The sequence below is a fragment of the Pungitius pungitius genome, chromosome 3, assembly GCF_949316345.1.
Source record: "Pungitius pungitius chromosome 3, fPunPun2.1, whole genome shotgun sequence".
NCBI lineage: Eukaryota > Metazoa > Chordata > Actinopteri > Perciformes > Gasterosteidae > Pungitius > Pungitius pungitius.
This window is the reverse complement of record NC_084902.1, coordinates 4,925,685-4,940,744: the sequence shown is the minus strand read 5'-3', so window position 1 is coordinate 4,940,744 and position 15,060 is coordinate 4,925,685. Positions and strand designations below refer to the sequence as shown.

Sequence of the window (15,060 nt, the reverse complement as noted above, 5' to 3'; positions counted from 1 at the left end):
TTTTACCGCTTATGTGTGTATAGAAAGCATAATAAACTAGTGGGGGGCAAATGTAGAAGATACATTTAAAGTTGATTTAGACCGAAATAATTTATGTTACGCAGCACGGTATTAATTTTTACCCAGGAGGACAAGATGGTTCCCTGTCGACTTAAACGGTTGTCTATTACGTCTAAACAGCAGTATCCAGGTGAAATCAAACATAAATACATTTAAATAAAAACTATGTCAGACACTACACACAAATTCACCTTGACTCGTTTGAAAACCATTTTAAATTCACAGTAACGCTAAAACACATTTTGGCTACTGTTCGTCTAAGCAAAAACGGAAACTGAGAAAATAACTGTTTCGCTTCAGGTCAACACTCTTTGTTCGATTCCATTGGACCAATTGGCGTGGAGGGGGGGCGGAGTCTGCGGCAAATGAACAAGCAGCGAGCTGCGGCGCGAGAGGAGAGCAGCAGAGAGAGGACGCACACATCCATCCTTCCGTCCTACCTATCACCGTGTATCGGTAAGAGCTGTTTTATGCAATAACCTACGACAGGTTCAGTCTCAAAAGCTGCAATGTTTCGTCTGCCAGTTTACGACAACAAACCTTGACTGCTCAATTTATTTTTATATGCCAAAGAAGTGTGTCCATTGAATTGTGTTTTCTTATAAAGGGGATATAAAGGGGATTATGATGCTGTCATCAACATGTGTAGGCATTTAAAAAAGGGGCGGGTTTAAACGCATACTGAATTTAAACGTGTTTCTTTAAGCTTATTGATAAAAACCGCTACCCGTGTGTTCTTTAGCCAAAGCTATTTCATTTTTATCGATAATCTACAATTATATTTTTGTTGTTGTATTATCACTGGAAACCAGCTCCGTCATTGCAGTGTTTTATTGTCCTTGAAATAGAGGCAAAGGCGCAGTGAGTGAATGTGTGTGAATTAACGAGGTAGATGGAAGTAGCCTGGTTCTACCCTATCCACACCCACCACACACACACACACACACACACACACACCACTTGTTTCATCCAGGTCTGTGTATGTGTTCATAGTAGTTTTGGTAAGAATACTAACAGAACTGGCAGACTCAGCGGGCTCAGTAATCATCTTTTATAATTCAGAGCAATAATAGTGTGAGCCTTTCTTTATTTACATACGACATTGTTCATTTCACAGTTAAAATAGTGGCATCAATGGCGTAAACCATTCAGGGTTTTCTCACATGTCTCATTCTCTCAATCCACCTGTGATCTCTTTATCTCTGCAACTTAAATAATGACTTCCTCCATCCTGATTTAAGCCCTGAGTTCTAGCATCTACATATTCAGAAAAAGCAGCATCCCTAATAATCTCAAAGTATGCAGGAGGTTTGATGTTTTTCGGTAATGTTACACAATTCTGCTGTGCAATAAATACTGCGTTTAACTAAACACATCATCTCAGACTAAAATGAAACCTGTTATTTGCTGCAGTATGAAGTGAGAAAAAGAAGTCTAATATAAACGTTTATTTTTTCTGAAATACATGTAAGCTCACACTAAATTAAAATGTACTGAAATGGGGGAAAGCTAAAGGCTGTTATGAAAAATGACCTATTTCCTACCCAGAAATCCAATTCATATGAAGCGTGAGAAATGGCAGACAGTTTTACTTGTATACACAATTTGCCGGATATCAACAGAAACATGAGAAAGGCGGGTAAACTGTATTTGAGCATTTTTTTCATTGCCGTTTGTTCTGCTTCTTTCCTGTACTTTCTAAAAAAACACACATGGTCGCTCCACCTGCAACCCCACCCAAGCAGTGGGTTTGGCCCCCGTACAGAGACACAAGGGATTAGGATATAATGGGTATAATACTAATATTTTGAAGACAATATGTAAAAGACGTCCAGCAAATACACAGAACTACCTTCAACAGCTCAAAATAAATACTTTTGAAACTAAATTTTTCTAAAAAAATCTCTACAATATTTGACCAATTCAAGGAAAATGTACTCCTACATGACGGCAGGCTTTTCATCCTTGTTTTAGCTCACATAAACTTGTGGTTCACGCGCACACAGACACACTCACACACACACACACTCACACTCACACTCACACTCACACTCACACTCACGTGCACCGATGCACACACTTGATCGATAGGCCGTTTGATCGGTGGCACTGAGGAGTTGGCCGAGTGAAGACGAGGGACGACAGACAGAGACAGACGTCTCTGAGGACCGCAGTAAAACTGTTGCAGTAATGCCATGTTTAAACTCTACGCCTCAAATACCAAATCAATCTGAAATATCCTCCTAATTGTCTCTCGTTCTCTTCTTCATTTCCCCACCCGTTCGCCTGCCCACTGATGAGACCCAAATAATCACACTTTGCTTTCCCTTCTTCGTCTCAGCACCCCCCCCCCTCCCCGCACACACCCCTGCCCCCACAGGACTAGTTGCTTGTGACCTTTCCTGTGCTGCCGCGTTCCCCCCGGTCTTTAGTCCGGTCGAAAAAAAGCCTGCAGTCTTTTCACTTTTGCCATTGACCCCAAATAGAAGCCGATCCAATTACAGCTCAAACCTCCTGACGGCACTCCCACAGCGCCGTGTGTGTGTGTGTGTGTGCTGGTCTGGTCTGATATAGGAAAATAAAAGGGACACTGTTGAGTGCGTCTTGGCAGAGCCAGGCAACCATCTTGCCGTGCCATGCAGGGGGGCGTTGGATATCGTTGGCTCTGAACCGAGGCTGGTATCTGCGTGTGAGCTGCCTCTAGTCAGCTGTTCGGTGCACTTCCTGTCTCTGTCTGGATGTCCCTTGTATGCGTTTTCACCTCTTTCTCCTAAATGTCCTACACACGTCTTCCTTGTTTTTGTTGGTTTCTGCTTGTCCTCTCTTTTTTTTTCTTCTGAGTCTGTCAAACTGTCCTCCTGCCTCTGGGTGTCTTTGTTAGAGGGGATTGATAAAGGGCTGTTACCTCTGTGTGCCCTCTGTGGACTGTACAGTGAGCATCGAGGGACTTCCGGCTGCTTCCATAGCACCTGATGTCCTTTTCTAACAAGGGGCTAAATCAGCTGAGGATGGGCTGTGGGTCATTTAGTCTGCGCCTGGGATGGTTTTAGAGTTTATTTGTTTAATGGATTGTTTCTGTGAATGTTGGATGTTATAAAAGTACTGTAGATTTCCCAGTAAATTGAATTCCTTGAATTGGAAACAAATGAGTTTTGTTTTTGTAGATAATATTTCTGGTTTATAAGATGATGCAAAGGCAAACCTGTTGGAAGTACAGTAATTAATTTTCTAAGTTAAACTGCTGTGAACTAATTTCCATTATTTACAGTATCTGGTAGAGGGATAACTCATCTTATTTAAACTTTTCATTCCTGAAGTGCCACCTTCAGCATTGTCACGGTTGACTACTGGTCCCGGTCGTCCTTTTCACAGAGGATCACGTGAGTGTCGCACTAGGAAAGAGAGTGTAAATGACAAATCATTGGTTGGATTAGAGCCTTGCAAATGCAATACGGCAAAAACATTCTTTCATGATTACACAAAAAGAATGACACCTTGGGTCTGCGCACACGTGGCCTGGTTAAACGTTATCTCCAGTATTATTTGGTCGTGAAACTGCTGCAACCATTTATTCTAAGATTTATGGTTCAATTAAAATGTAATTCTAAAAAGTGCACCCAGACGCAAAGCATTTTTTATTTTAAACATACATTTTTGCAGCCTTTGCCTGAGGTAGTGGTTGCAAACTGCTTTTGACGATGTCGAACCTGAAAGGGTATTTGTTCAGAATGATTGCTCGAAATGATGACTTGCGTTTAAAATTGCACAGTGATGGATTTTTTTTTTTTTGTCGACGGCATTATTAATTCCTGTTTGCTTAAGAATAGATGAAAGAATGGACTAAAGTTCTGATCATTCTTTAGGATTAAGAGAGTCTTCTGTGATCGTCTCATCCATTCCCACACATAGAACTCTTTTTTCATTTTCTCCAGATGAGACGCCATACTATGTGTAAATAAGGGACGAGAGCACAGCGGACATCTTGATTGATGAATTGCATTCACTTTATTAATGGAAGTCCCCGGCCGGGCCGCAGGGGTTTACTGCTTCTTTCCTTCCTGAGATGGAGTTAAAGACTCTATCCAGGGGTGGGCTTTTTTTTTTTTTCAGCTTTCGCTGTGTAAATCTTCTGCCCTGCTTCGAAGGAGGCTTCACACCAGCCGCTGAGCAAATAGGCGAGAGACTGGTGTCTTAACTGGTGAGACATTCGGAGACATGTGTGGTTTGAGATTAAAGATGTGGGTTTATTCATTTGTAGCGTCGGTCTGCATGAGACCTCATGCGTTTGAACAAAAACCAGAACAATATGTAGAACACGGCCGCTGCGGAAAAACTTCCCATAGATGAACCAGTGTGCAGAGAGTTGGGCCGGAGCAGAGAAGTGGGATAAGGGGGGGACGGGGGGGGGACGGGGGGGGCGGACTTCTTGCAGCTCCATTGTGAAGAAGAGCAGGAGCTTGCCTTGTTTTGGCAAAACAAGTGAGTGCAGTCTGTGTACTGCATGTATCTGGGGAGGGTGTGTGTGTGTGTGTGTGTGTGTGTGTGTGTGTGTGTGTGTGTGTGTGTGTTTACCAGACGATGTCAGAGAGTCTAACTGAGTGACAGAACTGGAGCTGGTGGGAAGGCTTCTCGCAAAGAGAGGGGTTAGACACGAAATGCTGAGAAGTGTCTGAAAATAGGAAAGATAGTTTATCTGCCGAGGGAGGAGGAATATATCTTTCAAGTGTAGAAATTCTCTCTGTCAGCTTGGCAAAACGAAAAGTGTCCATCACTTGCAGTTGCTTTGGTAACCTGGGCTCGGCAGTGTGCGTGTGTGTGTGTGTGTGTGGATTTGCACCGTGAATAAGGATGACCGTGTTTATTAAAGTCCCCTGGCCACCGAAGCATGCCGTCTCAAGGTGTTGGGTTTAAATGGCAGTAAGGATTAACGTACGTGCCGTGGGTTTGGGTGAGGTCACATTTTAATTGTGTAAATGTCAACCGCCCATCTATTCTGTCTGAGAATTAGGATTACACTGAGAGATTAGATTTTAAAGGCCACTGAGTTTAATTGCACAGAATTAATCAAGTTGTCAGGATTAAACTCTTTGCAAACTAAACCACGGGAGATTTTTTAAAGAGATTTTTTGTTATTTTAGTCCCGAGTGAACGTTTTAAAGCCGGGTGTTGGGTTTCTCTTCTTACCTGAGAGGCCTCCTGGGAACCCCACCTGAACGTACCGGTCAGACAAGTTCAGTGCTCATGGTCACCAATGGACAAACTGACAAAGTGTGGGATCCTCTTGCAAACAACTCAAAAGGTCAGCACGGTGTAACAGCCAGCCACCCATGGTGTTATTATCCACTCACACAGACGATGGTCCACAGCACCCCCCCCCCCCCCCCCCATCACCTTAAGTGCATGGCTGGGTCTTTCCTCACAGAAAGCAGGGCCGTCCGTCCCGGAGAAGTTCAACTGCCACAGCGCGGAAGGTCAGGAACATTAGCTCCATTTACATCTGAGCCGGCCTCCCCCCCCCCCCCCCCCACACCCTGGCCTCGATCTTCAGTGACGCACATGTGGGAGCAGGCGAAAGCACGAGTGGCTCGCGGTTTATCAACGGCTCGGCGAGCGCCAGCTCTGTGCCTCCCGGTGCCCTTTTCATTTTTTTGTTTTGGTGCTAAAAGCTGTTGAGAGTTTTGCGTCATTAGGGCATCAAGACTTTAGACTTCCAGTTGATGGACCGTCCCGCTGTGGAATGACTCGTATCTAACTTAATGTCAGGTCAAATGAAATATCAAGTGTTTCTAACTAAGGACCAATTTAGAATACTATGTGAATGGACACAATTAACAATTAACTAACTACGTTAGTGTTATGTTTTTGTTACCAAATCCCATCTAAAAAAAATCAGTTCTTCTCGTGGTATTTTTTTACTCTAGCTCTCAGCCAACTGAACCTGTGCAGGTTTAAAAACTCACATATATATTGCAGCTGCTTTTTAAAATGTAACAGCGTTAAACAAGCGTTAAACAAGCTTAATTAATTTAATAGTTTGGAACTGAATGTTCAATTAGTGTTTTTACAATAATCACTTTTTTTTTTTTTACATACTGTGTCATGTGACTTCATTCCACGGGACGACGCTCTGTAAACTGAAATAGATTTCCATTTGCTCAAATGGAGTCAAAAGGATGCAAATCCTTCTGGCGGTTTGGTCGTTTCCGATCCTGTCAAAAGCAGTTTGTCACAATACTGATAGATGGAGAGAACCCGAACCCCTCTGGTTGCTTTGAATATGTAAATGTTTAAAGAGGACTCCTGAACTTACTTTCATTTTCAAAGTAATAGCTGTGTATTAGCAGTGAGCATTTACAGCAGCAAGGTGGTTCATGTGCTGAGTGAATCAAAACAACCTCGTGCCACCCACTGTAACGTAGTGGGTGTATTTTAATGGTTTTGGACAACAATGGGTTCTATGGCACCGAGGAACACGCTTTTGGCTCCACAGACGCAGAACACCAGCAGACAATGAGGAAACACGCAGAATACCACCGGGCCAATCATTCTAATGGCTGTGACATGGCCGCGTGCTGATTGGGCCGGCTGTGTGTCACATGGCGTGTCACATGGCGTGGCACCGTACACAAAGCTGGGCTGCGGCCCATTGTTGTTTGTTGTTGACACTCGGGGGCAGGTGCCCGCGGTCACAATGCACCTACCGGCCCCACCCGCCCCTCCCCCTTTTCCAACCCCCCCCCCCCACACACACACACACACACACACATACAGCTGCACCCAGCAGATTCCGGCCCGGTTGAATCCTTTATACAAACTGTACACTGACAGCAGGACAGCAGAGAGACAAACAACCCTGGAAATGTCCCTGCGTTGGTGTCTGTGTCTCTCTCTGTCCCTCTCTCTGTCCCTCTCTCTGCGGGACCATGCGTGAAATTCACTGACTCTTTTATTTACATATTTATTTATTTCTGGTCAGCAGCAAACAATGTTGCTTGGCAACAGCAGCACCAGAGAGGCGGTGCAGTATGTGTGCATTCTGTGTCATTTTACGTGTATAAAAGCAAGAGGAGGGTCAAAGATACTGAAAAGTAGAGCAACGACACGTTGGAGGAAGTTGGTTACGAACACGTGGATGAGAGGGAGACGAAGCGGGCAGAGACTCGTCTATTTCACATTCAAAGGCTCAGACACGCACAACGAAGGCAGATCCTGGGGGGTAAACTCAGGACGACTAGAATGGCCGTCTGATATGTGTATGACGTGGCCCGACGCGCAGTGAGCAGTGCGCCCCTAGTTACCGCACATTTCTGGTGTTTATAAACTATCTCAAAGCCTCTGCTTCTCTCTCTCTCTCTGTGTTGCCTTCTGTCTTTTGGTCCTGTGCACAACTGTGTTGTCCCGAGTCCTCCGTTCTCTCTTTTTCCTGACCCACTGCCCTTTCATCTGAATCCATTTTAATTAGGGAGGGTTTTCTTTTTCTTTTAAATCTCTCTCCTTTCAGCCCCGTCTTTCATTTTTGCAGCACCATCATGGCAGTTTTTCCAGTAGTTAACACTGTCTTTATGACAAATAGAGACCTCCATGCTGTTTCAAGCACAGCTGAGTGAACATGTAGAATGTTTTTGGAGGCATTTCTTTTTTTGCAATCCCCCTTTGAGCTCATTATTGAAATTGGCAGATTGTTTGACTGACAGATGTTTCCTCTCTCTCTCTCTCTCTCTCTCTCTCTCTATTTTTGTCTACCCACATCCCCGCTTTCTCTACTTTCATCTCGGTCTCCCTCCCTTCCAACATTCTCTCGTCCTTCATCTCCTTTTCTCCCTCACACAATAAACTTCTCTACCTGTATCTCCCCTTCCTCCTTTATGCGATTCAACATCTTCTTCTCTCCTTCACCTCGCTATGCTCTCTGCAATCCTCCTTTCTCCACTTTCGACTCCCCAACCTTTCATTTTGTGTTCATTTCTTCCTCTCTCCCTCCTCTCGTAACATTTCTCGCCCTTCCACTCCGTACATCCCTCTCGACTCAGCTGTCTGAGGTCTGTGCCGCGATGTTGGTACTGGAAGTTGTCTCCCCGCTCCTCCTCCTCGCCATCCTGTTGCCGGGCTACGGTTGCCGGGCGGCGGACATACCGGAGGACACTACGTCGGAGTTCTCGGTCCGACTGTACCACCGGCTGCAGGCGGCGGGGGACCAGGAGAACATCATCTTCTCCCCGCTGAGCGTGGCTGTGGCCCTGGGGATGGTGGAGCTGGGGGCCGGCGGGGCTTCACTGGAGGAGATCCGACAGGCTTTAGGATTCAGCCACCTGCAGCCAGGTGAGAGGCACTTCCACTGGACCGGTTCACCGCAACTATCATCATCGTGGCAGGGCGAGGCTCGTTATGTCTCAATTCTGCTTTTAATAAATCATATTTGATGTTTCCATATTGTATTTTTCCCAGGCGCTGAGTTCTCTTTGCTGCAAAACCTGACGGCGGCGCTGTCAGGCAATGACTCCCACTATGTCATCAGATTCGCCAACAGCCTTTTCCTGCAGGAAGGCGTCGCCTTTAACCCGGAGTTCCTGCACCAAATGCGGAAGTACTTCCGGGCTGATGTGGAAACGGTGGACTTCGGCGAATCAGCAGCCGTGGCCGAGCAGATCAACAACTGGGTGGACAATCACACTGAGAGTGAGTCGCAGTTGGCCGGAGGAAGGGAGGAAGGGAGGAAGGGAGGGAGGGAGGGAGGGAGGGATGCAGACGAAGGGGCCGTAAAGAAAGGAGGGCGATATGAATACACAATCCCAGCGTTACTTTACACGGGGCATGGAGTTACATCGTTGTTTGATCACATGGTTAAATGCGAGATCTAAATTCACTGAGTACATCTCCAAGACTCAGTTGCACAAATGTTTACCCTCCTCCTCCTCCCAGGCAAGATCCGTGAGCTGATGTCAGCCGAGGACTTCAGCAGCGTGACCCGCCTGACCCTGGTGAACGCCGTCTACTTCAGGGGCTCCTGGAAAAACCAGTTCCGGCCAGAGAACACCAGAACCTTCTCCTTCAGCAGAGACGACGGCTCTGAAGTCCAGACGCTCATGATGTACCAACAAGGAGACTTCTACTATGGTATGGATGAGCTGTGTGTGTGTGTGTGTGTGTGCGTGCGTGTGTGCGTGTGTGCGCGCGTGTGTGTTTGTTCGTCATTTTCTGAAGCCCTTAAATTCCGTATTTCCTGGGGTTATTTAAAATGTTAATCTTAGAGCTAAAAGTATTCCTCTTTCTGCTAAAATCTTCCCTGGCACAAACTCCCCCTGGTACATCTGTTTGATTCAGTAGTGCATTTTGTTATGTCATACAATATTATTGGTACTGTGACAGTAATACATTCAGTTTAGCTGAATCCACTCTGACACTCGGTAGAATAAACTGGGGTTATTATTATACAGCTAATACATGTGTGAATCACTGCCTGTGAGTAATTGCCGTCTTCACAATCCTGAAAAGTGTTATATGTCATGGACATGTTATCAGAGTCATAATCTGGCTGCTTTGAGTTTATACTTGGCACACGACTGTTTGTACTGGAGTCCTGCAGGTTGGCCATAAAACTGTTGCATCAGACTGATCCCGGAGGGTCAGTTTTCTGCATCTAGTCAGTTTTTCTGTTTAACGTCGTGCCAAAGACGGTCACATCGGCTCCTCACCGCACTGCTACTGAAGTTGGCGCTTTTGACTTTTTGATTTTGGTGCAGTTGGTTTGTGTGCAGTGAGATTGCACTTTGCACACATCTATGTTCACAGGGTGCACACACAGGCGCTCTCACACACCCACGAGGTGTGAGTGTGCGTTTGTGTGTGCGTGCTGCAGAACCGGGACAGGTCCTCGGGGGGGGAGAATTTAAATTTTTCTTTCTTATTTTGAAGCATAATCGTAGTCGGCCCACACCCCAGCAGCGGGTAAACAGAATGCCGTTTCCCTTTAAAGCAGCTTCAGAGGGAGCATTTGTGCCAAAATTGATATAAAGTCTGGCACTGTTAATTGCTCTATAATCTCCGTCCCGCACTGCGGATACCTAAGTAAGGGAGATAAGCTCATGTTAAGAGTTAAGACCTAGTTGGACTGAGTGTAAAAGGATTTTCTCCTCTACACCAAAAAAAACCCCGCTTGATTCAAGTAAACGTTTGCTGGCTCATCTCGTTTTTTTAAATACAACGTGAGACCCGTGGCGTGTGGCACCGACACAGGCGTCGTCTCTCATCGCTGGCGTTTCCGCGTGTTTCCGCCCCACCAGGTGAGTTCAGCGACGGCTCGCAGGAGGCCGGCGGCGTGTACCAGGTGCTGGAGATGCCCTACGAGGGGGACGACATGTCCATGATGATCGTTCTGCCTCGCCAGGAGGTGCCACTGGCTTCCCTGGAGCCCATCATCAAAGCGCCCCTGCTGGAGGAGTGGGCCAACAATGTCAAGCGGCAGAAGGTGGAAGTCTACCTCCCCAGGTGTGACATGACACAACACTGCTCCAGTTTGTGACATCACTGAGCGTCACGCGTCTTTTTGTTGTGCCCAATTTACCTCAATATGCCGTGGTTACTGCATCGATCACCTACAAATCAATAACATGTTCTTGTGCTGGTTCGTACTTTATTTACCAGAATACAAAGCTCACATTGAATGTCTCTGCAGTAATTGCTTTTTCAACTTAGTTGTAGGAAGCAGCTATAATAACGACAGCAAAACACAACTTTTCCTATTCATTTGCATCCTGCATCATTGGAACTGCTTTATTAAGGTTGATATAAAATGTGTTTCTCATGCAGTGGTACTCAGCAAACATTTAGGACGGAGCAACTGTTATTCGCTATTCAACTCACATGCAGACTCACTGAAATTATGGGAGGAAGATGTTTTTTTATATTCGGCTAGTTTCAATATGTAGGTTGAAATGTTATTTAATTACCTCCACACAGTGATGGACTGAAATCTTACACTGTTGGGTTTTTCATTGAAACACAGTGATGGATAGACAAGCACTCGAGGCCTACAAACAATGGGATGACAACTTTTAACTAAGGCCACTGTGGCTATATATATATATATATATATATAATATATATATACACATTATGGCTTTGTGCCCCCCCCACCTAATCTGAATCTGGCTTTCTTGAATTCACATGTGATTCTGATTCTTTGAACCTCTGTTCAGATTCAAAGTGGAGCAGAAGATCGACCTGAGGAGCATCCTGCAGGAGCTCGGAATAAAGAACATCTTCACCAACGATGCTGATCTCTCAGCGATGACAGGTAACACACCGCTGCATTAAAAACCTTCATTCATTGGTACTTTCTGTTATTTCCCCATTGAGGCTGAAAAAATGATTTAATGAGTTAAGAAATAAGTTAATTGAAGGGTTATTGGGATCACCTGTTAGGAATTGAGATGAGCTTGGTTCATTTCCTCTCTTGGCCAGTCACGATACGACAAAGCTCTCTCTTCGGGCTTAATAACCCTTGAGGCAGCTTTTTTTTAAATGTAAATAGATACGTAATTATTTTCCACACTCCAATGCATTCTGTGGTGTTAATGTACCTTTTGTTGGATGCCATCTGCCATAAAATCTAAAAGTCGAAGAACTCTTGAAGCCTTCTGACCCGTCCTTGATGATTTTTAGCTTCCTGAGAACTAACTAGTAAATATTTTATTATGTGGTTGGAAACTGGTTCCTCAATCTTTTTTTCCCCAATCAGCTTGAATCAGTACCGCCTGAATGCAGAGTGCTAACGATGAAATATGTGACACATACCCTTTGACTATTATATTAAACACACAGAAACAAATGGAAGGATAAATACACTTCTAGAAGGATTCAGCATGAGAAGTTGATTCAATTTTTTGCTTCTTGGCTGCAGCGAAGTTGCCTCAGGTACTTTTCTCAGGTAACCAAGGTAACTGGCACGGAGTGGGCAGGTCAGAGCTGTCACATCATCTGTTAAAAATAGATCAAGAGAGAGACATATACATGCTGCAGAGGTGGAGGAGTGGAGATCTCGCGGCTTTACAAAGACAGGATTAAAGAAACACCTTGCGTCACAGTGAACAGCTTGTTCCTACTGGTCAAGTGGAGCTAGTATTATATTATGAAACACACTCTGCAGGCTGTACTGGACTTCAGAACATCTTGTACTAGATCAACATGTACTTGGAGGAAATGGTCTGTATTTGGAACGGAGGTAGATAAGAAGAAGGCTATTTTGAAAAGTTCTCAATAAACGTGACTGAACGATGCAATTCCCTTGTCTCGTGTGTGTGTGTGTGTAGATGGAAAGGACCTGTACATTGGGAAGGCTGTGCAGAAGGCTTACCTGGATGTAACTGAGGAGGGGGCGGAAGGAGCTGTTGGATCAGGTAAATTTCCACATTTCTTCTTCGTCATAGTCCCCCTTTACGGTAACATTACCACAGACTACAACTTCTTAGTGTAAATGGGTCTCTACGGCAACATCACAATCACTAAAATCTGCCCCCATCTGTCAGAGAATAACTGTGGTGTCTGTTTCCCTGGTTCCCTCGCTCTCTTTCAGGTATGATCGCTCTGACCAGGACCCTGGTGCTGTATCCGCAGGTCATGGCTGATCATCCGTTCTTCTTTGTCATCAGAAACCGGAAGACAGGTGTGTGTGTGTGTGTGTGTGTGTGTGTGTGTGTGTGTGTGTGTGTGTGTGTGTGTGTGTGTGTGTGTGTGTGTGTGTGTGTGTGTGTGTCTGTGCATATCAATGTGCCTCAGATGAGCCGTATGTGTGTTGTGGCCTGACATTCTATCCTTCCCGTCCTTTCCCTTAGGGTCCATCCTCTTCATGGGCAGGGTCATGACCCCTGAAGTCATCGAGCCCAACGACCACGACTTTGACTCCATGTAACCGCTGTGGAGCTCACTCGAGATCCTGACGTCATAAACGCTACCTATCCTCTATCGCCATCTTCAGCTGTGTTTTATACTCTTTCAAATATATATATATATATACAAACTGAATAGTATACAATACATTATATATTGAAATATGACATACGGCATTTGTGTTTTGATACTGGAAGCTTTAAACTCCTGGATTCAGACATGCAGGACAAGGGCGCTGTACATATTCTCCGGTGTGGTTTGTTTATGAGAAGAAGAGAGGAAGGACACACGATATGTAATCCGCGCACAACCCCTTTAAGTTCAGCAGCTTTGCGCTCACTTAAGCCGACACATGATGCACAAAAACAATATTCTCTCTACTTCTAAAATATTTACTCTTTCTTACTCCAGATGCAGTATGTGCACACTGTAGGTTTCACACTAATGATATACCAATACGTTTGACATTGTGTTATATGAATATCCATAATATATATACTCCGTATTTATTGCAGAATATGTGCAAACATTTCGTCTCAACATAATGAATCTTGGTACTATATCTGTTCCAGACAAAATTCTAAGTTTTACACGGGCACATGGCTAAACTGCTGCTGTACTAATATGCCTTATCATATCTCAGTGGTTGAATAAGGCCCAGATGTGCATCACAGAGGTGAACAGAGGTGACTGCGTAACTAAGGCGGGTTGCTATGGAGACGGACTGAAGCATGCAGGCACACTGAAAAAGATCTGCTGCACTGTATTGGATGTACATCCAGGGAGAAACACCAGCTGTATTCAGTCTTCTACTCAATAAAAACATGGATGTGTTCCCATTAAAAAAGACTCTTTCTCTATGTGTGTAGGTTGTGTTTAGGTGGCTAAAGACATATATGCTATATATAGTATATTTAAGGGCAGTACAGTTTGGGATGCCTTTAATCTGAAATATTTTAAATTGCAGATTTACTGCGATTTGAAACACATGCCATACTTGAGGAGTTTATGAAACCATTTTAATAAAAAGTCCCTTACATTTTCTGTGCTGGAATATATAATAGACTTTATGTAAGGCTGGCTAATTTAGTTGAAAATCCAACCTCAGGGCAGAAGTTAGCTATTCAACCGTAACCTCCGCTTCCAAGGGCAGACTATATCCTGCCAAGGAACATTGTAGTGGTTTCAGGCCTGTGGCATCACCTAGCTACCACACACACACACACACACACACACACACACACACACACACACACACACACACACACACACACACACACACACACACACACACACACACACACACACACACACGACAACCGATTATATCACTGGGCTATGAAAGGATATTCTGTGACCAAAGACGAATGAGATGTATGTTGATTGTGATAAGGAGATTTACTTGAGTTTTTTAATGTTTGTTAAAGTAGTATTTTGTCTTGATGCATCTTAGGTAAATAAAAGCATCATGAAGAACATCTGATGTAGCTCATATCTTGTGAGCGTAATATTCCCAATAGTGAGCAACAAACTAAAGTAATATAGAATACTACACACACAAAAAAAAACTTGATGTGTATCCGCAAATAAGCTTTAATACTTACATCTGTAACAGATGTTCCCTGCCTGCTATTAGTGAGCGTTAGTGCTCTGTGATAAATACAAATTCCACAAAAAGATGCTTTGATGAATTAGGTTTGATGCTGTGAGCAAGCCACCGTCCTTATCTTCAGTCGCTGTTTAAAGAACAGTAATTATGGATGACATGTTTGTCACACAAGATGAAACAGATCGTGAAGACACAGAACAAGGGAAACGACACGTAATTCAAATGACAACTCACTTGTCAAATATCCAGCAAAGGCAATAGCTCTGCTCAACACAAGTTTGTAGGATGTGAATCATTTCCACCGTCCCTGTAGTACCGGGAGATTTAATTTACCTTCATGAAATATCTAACAGCTTTTTCATCTGCTCAGTGCGCACAGTGTGTGTGTTCAGTGTCGCAATATCGTAAACACACCCAGCTGCATTGTTGAGGTGACGACAGGACGTTATGATCCAAATGACTTTGAACTGCAGGTAAAGCTGTGCCTTATTTCTTCGTGCTACTCA

At 44.4% G+C, this 15,060-nt stretch overlaps 1 protein-coding gene across 1 annotated transcript; it reads left to right on the top strand.

Annotated features, from left to right (window-relative positions):
* The first annotated feature begins 360 nt into the window (after positions 1-360).
* serpini1 (serpin peptidase inhibitor, clade I (neuroserpin), member 1) lies at positions 361-13,794 on the top strand. The gene is made up of 9 exons (XM_037462607.2): positions 361-516; positions 8,091-8,379; positions 8,506-8,736; positions 8,980-9,174; positions 10,341-10,545; positions 11,256-11,353; positions 12,369-12,455; positions 12,632-12,721; positions 12,891-13,794. The coding sequence occupies exons 2-9, from the start codon at positions 8,112-8,114 to the stop codon at positions 12,965-12,967; spliced, it is 1,251 nt and encodes a 416-aa protein (XP_037318504.1). The 5' UTR covers positions 361-516; positions 8,091-8,111; the 3' UTR covers positions 12,968-13,794.
* Positions 13,795-15,060: the final 1,266 nt, after the last annotated feature.